Raw genomic sequence first — 11640 nt, forward strand, 5'->3', positions numbered from 1 at the left:
TCAGTATTTTTAGTAACTGGAAAACCTGAGAAACTGAGCTGTGACCACTTTGCAAACAGTTGGAACCAGCTTGATTTCTATTTCAACCAAAGCTTTGTTTAAAAGATCTTCTGTAGTAATATATTCCATCAGTATACGGCTGTCAGTAATTTGAACTGAAAACAAAAAATGCTGGAAATCACAGTGTATCAGGCAGCATCCATGGACAGAAAGCAAGCTAACATTTCGAGTCGAGATGACAGTTTGTGAGCCTGAAATGGAGTGGGACTTAAGTACATTGTACCATCCAGCACAATCTTGTAAGGAATTGCTAGAATCAACTAATTATAATATGGAGTTTGTCTTTGTGTTAATTGAATGGTTAAGCATGGGAATGCACAAATGGTCATAAGTGGAGCTAAGATCAAAAGCCGGCAGGTTTATTGTAGTTGGTGCAATCTTTGGAGGTAGTTTGCCAGTACTTTATTTCATATAAACGATTTGTGATATACTTTGGGACAGGAAAAATAATTTACATGGCTGAGTTACTCCATGTGTTACTTTTAAGGAGATAATTCTGAGATTCTAAAAGCAGTCCTGAGGGATTACTTTGAATTTGCTCGAAAAATATTCATGCCATCCTTGGCATAATCATTGGAGGATTCAAAATATGCGTTACTGGGCCCTTCTTCATGTGACCAATCTTAGCTGTTGGGTTGGGGTATGTGATGAATATACCCCAGAGACAACCATGGGACAAAAATTAAAATAACTAACATAGAGTATGGTAGCTCTGAGATTCGCAGGAACCCAAGAAGAAGCTCAATGACTTAATCAGAACATCGAAGGTGACACAGTACAAAACTTAATTTAACTTCGTCTGCAGATAAATTATAATCATAGAACACATCAAATTAAGAGAAAAGGAGAGCCTGCCTCCTCAGCTACATGCTAGCTGTCCACATTGTGAGCCATTTATTCAGCTGGCCTCCAACTTAGCTCTAAGGCAGTCAGTTATGCAGGATGAAGTGATTGCATGTATGATCCTACTATTACAAAATAACTAGAAGAGTTGATACTTCTAGAGAAAACATATGTACTCTTTAGCCGAAGAATACCTTTGTTGTATCCTTATCACTTGTTCACCATCTTTCTGCACTTATTTTGCCTGCAATATGTATGAAAATATACACAATAAACCCTTTCATTCAGGTTCACTGATGGACAGGAAGAAAAGTATTGCCTGCCCAAAACTACATAAAAATAGTTTGCAGATTTGTTTTAGCAACAGAATCAAGAGAAAAAAAAGTAATTGCTTCCATCAAATCTGATATTTCAGTCTAACAGCGTGGTAAATTAAAACCCTTGAATACAACTTCTTCCTGGTTTGACGACTTATGCTGGTAACTTATTCTTTATTGACATAAAATTTTTTTGTTTGGCGAAACTCTGATAGAAATGGCAGGATTTCTGGACAACAATTTTTATCTTCATTACCCTGACTTGCAAGTAGGCAACACTTTGAATCTATCACATGTTCTGCCAACAGCCAATTTCACTTGAGGAGGAATGGAACTTTGGCATATACGATTTCAAAGGATCTTATTTCAAATTCTAGTCTGCTTCATTAGAACTATACTACTCCTTCCCTCCCAAACTAATCAGAGAGGTTTGAATCCCTTTACTCGGTATCACACCTGCCTTGGGAGGAACTTCACTTTGTATCTAACCTGTGCTGTACCTGAACCAGGAACTCTGTTGGACAGTATAGAGATGAATATGAAAATTTATTTCATAAATTGCTGTCAACTTAGATCAGAAAGGCTTCTTACTGGTTCATTGACTCTCTTCACAAAGACTCCTAGCAGGACAACTGCACCAATGGGTGGTGCTAGGTAGCTGGTGACAGATTGGATGTAATCAAAGAGTTGCCCGCTCTGTGCTGCTTGAACCACAGGGATCCAAGCAATGCTGATTGCAACAATACAAAGAATCCAGATCCTGGGGAAGAGAAGAAGCATATGTAAATCATGGGTGTTTCAATGGTTGAACTTCCATTTACTGCTTGTCAGAGGTTGGCGGAGGGGAATGGTGAAACACTTGCTGTTATCAGTCAGAATGGCCCATATGGCTACATTAATCTTTAATGGTCTTCTGAAACAGTCCTAGGACCTATCAAAGAATCCTTACCTGCCAACAATCATCAACTCCTTGTTGCTGGCCCCCTTCCGGAACCTTGCCCAGATGTCCATGGTGAAAAGTGTGCTGCTACTGTTAAAGATGGATGCTAGTGAGCTCATGAGAGCAGCCAACATCACAGCAAGCATCAAACCACGCAGTCCTGTCCGGAGATACACAGAGAAATTAAACCAATTGTAGGGCTGGGTCACTGGGGAATATGGTATATGTATAAAGAGAGAACTTAATGCAATACTTAGGTGGATACGTTGTGAAATCATGCGATATCCAGTTGTATACACAAGGGAAGAGAAAAATATGTAAAGAAAACAAGCTATGGAACAATGGGATCTGAAGAGCGATACACTGAGAAACCGTAGGAAAAACAGAGAATCATAGAATCCCTACAGTGTGGGGACAGGCCCTTTGGCCCAACAAGTCCACACTGACCCTTGGAGCATCCCACCCACACCCATCCCCCTATAACCCACACACCCCTGAACACTACAGGCAATTTAGCATGGCCAATCCACCTAGCCTGCACATCTTGGGACTGTGGGAGGAAACCAGAGCACCCGGAGGAAACCCACGCAGATATGGGGAGAATGTGCAAACTCTGCACAGACAGTCGCCCAAGGCTGGAAATTGAACCCACGTCCTTCGTGCTGTGAGGCTGCAGTGCTAGCCACTGAGCCACCGTGCCACCTGAAGATGTCAATGTTGTATATTGTGGGCAGTTAACTGATAACATTGAAATATATATACTTATTAATTCACAAGGCCAGCATTTGTTCCCATCTCCAACTGTCCCAGAACTGAGTGGCTTGCTAGGTTACTTCACAGGGCGTATAAAAGTCAATCCCTTTACTCTGGATCTTCAGTCACACGTGGGCCAGATCAGGTAAAGGTAGCTTATTTCCTGAAGGATATTGGTAAACCAGATGGGTTTTCATGACAATCCATTCAGGGTCCACGGTCACCACTACTTGCTTTCAATTCCTGGTTTTATTAAGTGAATTCAAATTTGTGTACTCCTGTTGTCGTGAGACTTGAACTTGTATCCCTAGATTATTGGCCTGGACCTTTAGATTACAACTCAGTGACATTACCACTACACAATGACTCTCTAAAATACCATGTGAACAAGGATGTAATAGGAAATGTTGTAATGGTGGCATTAAGCTTGAATTTTAACTATATGTGAATTATTAGAGAGGTGGGAAGGCTGAGGTTAGGAGCTCTGTGTTTGAAGTCTTTTGAAAGACTGAATGAAATATGAGGCAGAGCATGGTTTATCCAGTGTGAATCTGTGCCATTCAGTTTAGGAATAAACCAAATTCCGTCCTTGGTCTTGGGTTGAGTTTGCTGATGGTAAGGTATGGGTTGTGTGTTACAATTGGCTACAGTGCCCTTGCATTAGGGTTTGACAAAACCTTGCTCCTGATCACTGTACAATGATCCTCTGCTAGAAAGTGCTGTGCCTGTCAACATTGAATGAGAAGGGGATCAGTGTCAATCACTATATTCCCTGTAAAGGAATAACGTCCCTTGAATATGACCATTTTGGTAAGATACTATGAGATGGCCATTGCCCCTGCAGCAAGTCAATCATATGAGGGAGTAGGAAAGAAACAACTAGAGAAATCAGTGGGATAAGTTCTGAATCAATCACAGAGAGTATGCAGGAATAGGAAGTGTAGATTACTTACCATTGGGCATCAATGCAACCACCAGCTTTGGGTAGGCAATGTTCGAACAACCAACAGAAGTGCCACAGATCTTTTCACATTCCTCTGGCACAACGCAAGCAACCTCATCTATGGGAAAAAGATTAAATCATTAAAATGAGCTGCATGGGTTTTCCAAATTTGCCCCAAATTACAGTAATTTCTTCTAATTCAAAGTATTTCTTAACTTTTTGCTTCATAGCTCTGTCCTTCCTATAATAAGTTTTCATGGGCACACATGTAACACAGTATGAGTTTTTTTTTAAATCAACCTGATCTGACATGTTACAACATACTCCTAGGACAGGCAGGCTCTAAACCCAGATATTATGGTTCAGAAGGAGAGATCCTATCAATTGCCTCTCGACATCTTAAACCCCGTTTTTGTACAGAAATTAGTTAAATAATTAAATGTATATTTACTTGTGTTTTCATTTGACACAAATTAAAACTTATTGATGGTACTGAGCAGACATTTTGACAAGATGTGGAGGTACTGTAACAAAAAAAAAGTTATAAGTGGGAAATAATTAACCAAAAAGTTGAAAGTAAATGTTCTGAAAATGGAAAGTTACCTGCAGGGATCAAATCCAAATGGGATATGCTTAGTCAAGAAAAACACACACAGACAGGAATCAGCAAATGGAGGGAAATGATTAACCGAAAGCTGAAATAATTTTCTGAGCTGATGTCTAAATTAGCGTATAATCTTCTTGAAAAGGGGTTGCCCTTCATAGATGAGTCTTAAGTTGTTTTACTTAATGCTTCCCATTGTACATTTTTATTTTTTTTTAAAGTTTCTAATCAACTAGCTTGGTGAAATTATTGCATACCTTTGGAGCAGGTAGGATTTGAATGCAGGTCTCCTGACCTAGAGGTATGGACCCTACCCCTGAACCACAAGCACCTTCTTAGTGCAATTTCTTTTTTTCTCCTTCATTTTATTCAGAAGTGCTCTTGCATAACAGAAGAGTTGTCGTCCCCATCACCAAATCACCCGTGGTTATTTTTTCACCCATTAACCACCGTTTCCCGCCTCCCCACCAAGTAAATTACCCTCGTTTTCCAATTGATTATTTTATAGGCAAAGCCCATTAACAATTATGCATTTTCTCCTGATTTACACAACTATGGTCAGATGTATATTGTTCTGGAGTTCCAAGTCTAATTTTTTCTGGGAGCAGCTTATTGGAAATCTCATGATATTTATGTCTGTCACTGGACCTGAAACGTTAACTCTGTTTTTTTCCTTCACAGACGCTGCCAGACCTGCTGACCTTTTCCAGCAACTTCTGTTTTTGTTCCAAGATTTACAGCATCCGCAGTTCTTTCAGTTTTTATTAAGGGAAGATGAATTTGTGACTCCGCAGTTAGATTGAGTGCACTGGGCTGGTTTCCTGGCAACTATTCTGAGCATGTTCATTTGATCTCTTTTAGATAAATACTGTCTGTAAAGGCTGGCAAAGGTCCTGTAAAACCATATGGCTGCACCTTTGTTGGAAAAAGTGACAGAAGTTAAAAAGACCATTTTCTGACTAATACATTCACAAGCTAGTGACCGATGAGCACGGGTGATTAATTTGATCCATCTGAGGTGAAGAGATGCCCAATGGTATACAGTTAGCCACTAAAAAGCTGATGGCAATCCCTGAACGTATCAACCTTGGTGTCAATGTTATCTCTCTGAGGCTGCACATGTCGCCATACCTTGTGGTTGATCTTCAGTTCACCAGTTGCTACTCCTGGGACTCCCTTATTTGACGTGTTTTGCTTTGATGTTCTGAGTCTGTTTTGGCCCTCTCACAGACCTGATTCGAGCCACAGACCTCTGGTTGTGAACCCCTGACCTAATGAACCGTACTAGAACGGAATAGTGGCTCAGACGTTGATCAAATGTCTGCATTAGTGCGGCAGTGTAAAGACCACTGTCCCATCACACATTCTCAGGTTAGATACAGCAGTTTACATAAAGAAAAAAGTACTTCTCTGAACACTGTCAGGTTTGGGACAGCTTGGGTTAGATACTAAGTGAATTTCATTCCAAACTGCAGGAGTAGTGAGGCTTATTCTCACCGTCAAAACCCCTTTTTATTGTTTCCAAAACAGTTTTCAGGGCAAAACTCCGAATCTTCTATTGTTATGTAGTCAGGATGGAGAAATCTGATGAGAATGTGCGATTACAATAAGAACTATAGTGATTTAGATTTCAAACGCTCAAACTGGCGTCTACCTGCTGCATTAGGAATTTAGCTCTGGAGTTGCTAGAATGAAGATAGATCTGGCAATACCAGAATTATTGGCCAACCTAATTGCTGCTAAGAGCACGATGGGGAGCCTCCTTCTTGAAAAGCTTCAATCCATGGGGCAGTGCTATTGGAACTGGATTGCCAGGTTTTTGACTCAGTGATAGGATGATGTCATTCCAAGTCAGAGGTTGAAGAAGATTTTATTTCTTAAATCTTTTATGAGAAGGTGATTTCACTGGCAAACTCAGTGTTTGCCACCCATCCTTAATTGACCTTGAACTAAGTGGCTTATCAGGCCATTTCTGAGGACAGTTAAGAGTCAACCATGTTGCTGTGGTCTGGAGTCACATGTAGGCCTGACTAGTAAAGGACGTAGATTTTACTCTTTTAGTGAAGCATTTGGGTTTTTTTACAACAATCAATGATAGATTAATGGACACCATTATATTCCAGACTTATTAGCAGGGATGGTGAAAATTGAAACCATGTCCCTAAACCACGTGCCCCGGCCTGCAGATTACTAGTGCAGTGACATTACCACTACATACTATTACATACCATTTCCCCTTGCAAATGTCTATTCATCAGCTACCCTCACTCTTCTTTTAATAGAGATCAAGTGGTTGAAAGGTGCTGTCAAAGGAGCCTTAGCAAGTTGCTATAGTGTATCTTGTGGACAGTATACACTGCTGCTCCAGTTTGCTGATGAATATTTAAGGTGTTGTATAGGATGCCAATCAAGAAGCCTACTTTGTTGGTGATGTTGAGTTTCTTGAATGTTATTGGAGCTGCACCAAGCAACTTGAGACTATTCCGTGACACTCTTGTCTACTACCCTGTTGGACCGGTTTTGAGGAGTCAGGAAAGGAATTACTCACCACAGAAGTCCCAGCCTCTGACCTGTTCTTGTAGCCATTGTATTTATATAGCTGGTTCAGTCAAGTTTCTGGACCATTGTGACCGCTAGAATGTTGATAATGGGGAATACAGAAATAGCAATGCCACTGAAAATTTGGAGGAATTTATTATCTTCTGTCTTGTCAGAAATAGTCTTTGCTTGGTACATGTGGCTAATCAGCCCAATCCTGAACATTGACCAGATTTGCTGAATGTGGGTATGGACTTCTTCAGCATCTGAGAAAGCACAATGTTCAGTACCATTCATGATATTATCAGCAAACCACTCCCGATCTTACATGGAAACAACTGAAACTGGTTGGGTTTAGGACAGTACCAGGAAACTCCTGAAGTAATATCCCTGGACTGAGTTGATTGAGTCTTAACAACCACAGCTGTATTCTTTTCTCCTGGGTATGATTCTAATCAATGGTGAATTTCCCCTCTGATTTCCCTTGACCTTAATTTTGTTAGTGCAATTTGATCCTGCACCTAGTCAATTGCAGTTTTGATACTAGGCCTACATTTTCAATTACCTGTTGAATTCAGCTCTTTTGTCCATATTTGGACCAAGTGTTGAATGAATGACCCGAGTGGAATGCAGACTGAGGAGGTTATCAGTGAGCAGGTTACCAATGAGCAAGTGCTGCTTGATAGTACTGTTGAGAACAGCTACCATCACTTTGCTGATGATTGAAAGTAGACTGATAGAATAATAATCGACTGGGTTGGATTTGTCCTGCATTTCGTGGACAAGGTGTACCTGGGCAATTTTCCACATTGTCTGGCAGATGGCAGTGTTGTGGTTGTGCTGGATCAGCTTGGCTAAGGGCACAGCCAGTTCGCAAGCACAGATCTTCAGTACTCTGTTGGTATGTTGTCAGGGCCCATCACCTTTCATTCTATCACTGTCGCTATAAGCCATTTTTTGACATCACATGAAGTGATTCAAATTGGTTGATTTACTGGCATTTGTGATGTTGGAAACTTCAGGATGTGGCTGAAATGAAAGATGTTCTTGGCAGTTGTAGATGAAGGTGTTTGCGATTGTTTCAGCATTGACATTTATGCTGACATGCTGGATTTTTACATCACTGAGGATCAGGATGTTTGTGGAACTTTGTCCTCCTGTTAAATGGGATAGATTCTGAACAGATCCAGCAACTCACGACTGAACATCCATGAGGTGCTGTAGGCCATCAACAGCAACAGAATCATAGTCCAACACAATCTATAACCTCATGGCCTGGCATATCCGACGGGTCTATAACTACCGTCAAGCCAGGGGTTTAGTGAAGAGTGCAAAAGGGCATGTATGGAGCAGCACCAGGCAAACCTAAAAATGAGACATTTTCTGAAGAAGGGTCCCAACCCGAAACGTCAACTTTCCTGCTCCTCTGATGCTGCCTGGTCTGCTGTGTTACTCCAGCTCCATACTGTGTTGTCTATACCTAAAAATGAGATGTCACCCTGATGAAGCTAGAGTACAGGACTGCCAAACAACATGAACAGCAAATGATCGACAGAGCTAAGTGATTCTACAACCAATGGATTGGAGTTAAGCTCTACAGTCCTGCCACATGCAGTTGTGAATGGAGAAGGAGGGTCCATAAATACCCCCATTCTCAATGATGGAGAAGCCCAACACATCAGTGCCAAAGATAATGCTAAAGCATTCATAACAATCTGCAGCCAGAGTGCCAAATGGATGATTCATCCCAGCCTCTTCTAGAGGCACTGAGCAACACAGATGCCCGTTTTCAGCCAATTCAAATCATTCCACATGAAGAAACAACTTGACCACTGGATAGTGCAAAGGTTATAGGCCTCACATTATTCTGGCATGAGCTCTAGATGTATGCTGCAGAACTTACTGCACCCATCGGAAAGCTGTTCCAATACTGGCATTGACTCAACCATGTGGAAAATTGCCCAGGTATGTCTTGTACACAAAAAGCAGGTCAAATCCAACCTGGCTAATTACTGACTCATCAGTCTACACTTGATCATCAGTAAGGTGATAGTAGGTGTCATCAACAGTGCTATCAAGCAGCACCTGCTCGGTAATAAACTGATTACTGACACTTAGCATAAGTTCTGTCAGAGACTCTCAATTCCTAACCTCATTATAGCCTTAATTCAAACATGGATGAGAAAATTAATACCAAAGGTGAGGTGAGGTCAGAGTGGCTGCCCTTGATATTATGGCTGCATTTGACTGAAAGAGGCATCAAGGAGCCTGAGTAAAACTGGAGTTAGTGGGAATCTGGGGTAAGCTCACCAACTTTGGAGTCATACCTAAGATCAAAAGATATAGGGGCAGCATTAGGCCATTCAGGTCATCAGGTCTGCTCCACCATTCAATCATGGCTGATATTCTTCTCATGCTGTTGCCTTCTCCCCATAACCTTTGATCCCCTTATCTATCTATCTATCTCAGCCTTAAATACACTGAATGGCTTGGCCTGCATAGCTTTCGGCAGCAATGAATTCTGCAGATTAACCCCTCTAGTGGCTGAAGAAATTCCTCCTCATCTCAATTCTAAAGGGCCATCCCTTCACTCTAAGGCCGTGCCTGCAGGTCCTAGTTCCTCCTACTGGTGGAAACATCTTCTCCACTTCCACTCTGTCCAGGATCCTCAGTATTCAGGAAGTTTGAATAAGATCCCCCCTCATCCTTCTAAACTCTATGGGGTACAGACTCAGAGTCCTCAACTGCTCCTCACATGACAAGCCCTTCAGGGAAGATGATTGTGTTTGTTGGAGTTTGGTCATTTCAGCTCCAGATCATTTCTCCAAGAGTTCCTCAGGATAGTGTCCTGGTCTCAACCATCTTCAGCTGTTTTATCAATGACCTCCGTCCATCATAAGATCAGAAGTGGGGCCTCGTGCTGATGATCACAATGTTCAGCATTATTCGCTCCTCTTCAGATACTGGACTGGTGCCAACAAATGGAGTGCAATAGTTCAAGAAGGCGGTTAGCCACCATATTCTCAAGAGCAAGTAGGAATGAGCAATAAATGCTGGCAGTGATGCCCACATCCCATGACTGGATAAAAGAAAACTGTTTGATGGATACAGGCTTCAATGCTGCCTTTACTAAGACAACCTGAGAATTCATGTAATGAGGGTCAGTCAAAAAGGTCTATTAGCTTTGGGAACACTCCTCAACAAACTGCAGTGAGTTGCACAGGAAGAGATGGTAGGTTGTGTGGTGCAATAAAATCCATGTAAATCATGAGGATGTAACTGACCATATTAATTTGACATCAATAAGAGAGAAGACACCAGTCTAGAATGAGTATGTGAATGAGTATGATGTCTTATGCAGTGAGCATGAGATGCTATATGCAGCACTAGACAGTTGCATTTGATATTAAAACAGAAGTTGCTGGAAAAGCTCAGCAGGTCTGGCAGCATCTGTGAAGAAAAAATCAACGTTAACGTTTCGGGTCCAGTGATCCTTCCTCAGAACTCCTGAGTCCTGTTTTGGTTCCTGATTTACAGCATCCGCAGTTCTTTCAGTGTTTTTTTAGTTGCATTTGATAACCTAATGACAACCTGTAAATGAAGGAGTGTTACCATACATAAGGAGTTGAAGAGCTTTACTTAGCAATAAGAAGCCAGCAGTCTTAAGGACAGTATATGCACACAGTCCCACAGCTTAGGATACTTAGACCAGTAAATTAATCTTGTAGTATTGCCTTAAACCCTGACTGTGAAATTAACAGGATAGCCTTCTAGCAGAAAAAGAGATCTCTGTTTATCTCTACTGGTTCCCAGCATGACAACAGTAAGACACACATTAACTTTCCTCACCACCAGAAGTGAGCTAGGGCAAGATTTCTGGCTGTGGCTCTGAGCAATTTTCATGTGAACTAGGACTCAGTCTTTATACAGGATAGGTTCCTCATGAGATCTCAGAGGGAGCACACCACAAGTGAGAAAAATACTGTAGCACTTAAACTGGGAAGAAAGACCTATGAGGATTTTGTTTCCTTAACTCAAAGGAAAGAGCTCTTTGAGTCACAGGTTGTCAGAAGTGGAAAGGGACCTGAAGGAATCTGCATTTTGGCTGTCTCTCAATCAACATGGTAATAATCTGAGGAGGAAAATCCTACTTCTCCTATTGGTCCCAAGGCTGTTAATAATTCAAACAGAATACAGGGAAATCAGATCCCTAGGGCTGCCTCCTAGCCATCATTGAAGTCATGTGCTGTGGTCAAAGGTCTTAATGATTGATATTGCTACTTGGAGAAGATGCATGGGTGGGAAATGAGGAAGAAAGGAAGATTTGCCTAAGCACTGATAGAAGCAATGATCCTGACTAGATCTTACCACCCATTTCATTTTCTTCTAGTGTTATATCTTCTTTAAGATGTAGCTACAGTGAAGGTTGCAATAGCTGATTCTTTTACTTTTATACAGCACTTCAGTGACAATACAAGGCAACACAAACCTTGGAGAAGGAGAGATAGTAGGAACTGCAGATGCTGGAGAATCCGAGACAACAAGGTGCAGGGCTGGATGAACACAGCAGGCCAAGCAGCATCATAGGAGCAGAGAGGCTGACGTTTCGGGTGAAGGGTCTAGGCCCGAAACGTCAGCCTCT

The 11640-nt window shown here is 41.5% G+C and overlaps 1 protein-coding gene across 3 annotated transcripts in view; it reads right to left on the reverse strand.

The window, feature by feature from the left end:
• slc5a2 (solute carrier family 5 member 2) overlaps positions 1-11640 on the reverse strand; it is a 52502-nt gene that overhangs the window by 3701 nt on the left and 37161 nt on the right. For all 3 annotated transcript variants that reach the window (XM_048612522.1, XM_048612523.1, XM_048612524.1), the window contains exons 10-12: positions 3867-3974; positions 2170-2320; positions 1812-1980 (exon numbers count right to left, since the gene is read on the reverse strand). In XM_048612522.1, the coding sequence (XP_048468479.1) occupies positions 1812-1980; positions 2170-2320; positions 3867-3974 (428 nt within the window). The remainder of the gene's footprint in view (positions 1-1811; positions 1981-2169; positions 2321-3866; positions 3975-11640) is intronic.

Source organism: Rhincodon typus, chromosome 26, assembly GCF_021869965.1.
Source record: "Rhincodon typus isolate 14 chromosome 26, sRhiTyp1.1, whole genome shotgun sequence".
Lineage (NCBI taxonomy): Eukaryota > Metazoa > Chordata > Chondrichthyes > Orectolobiformes > Rhincodontidae > Rhincodon > Rhincodon typus.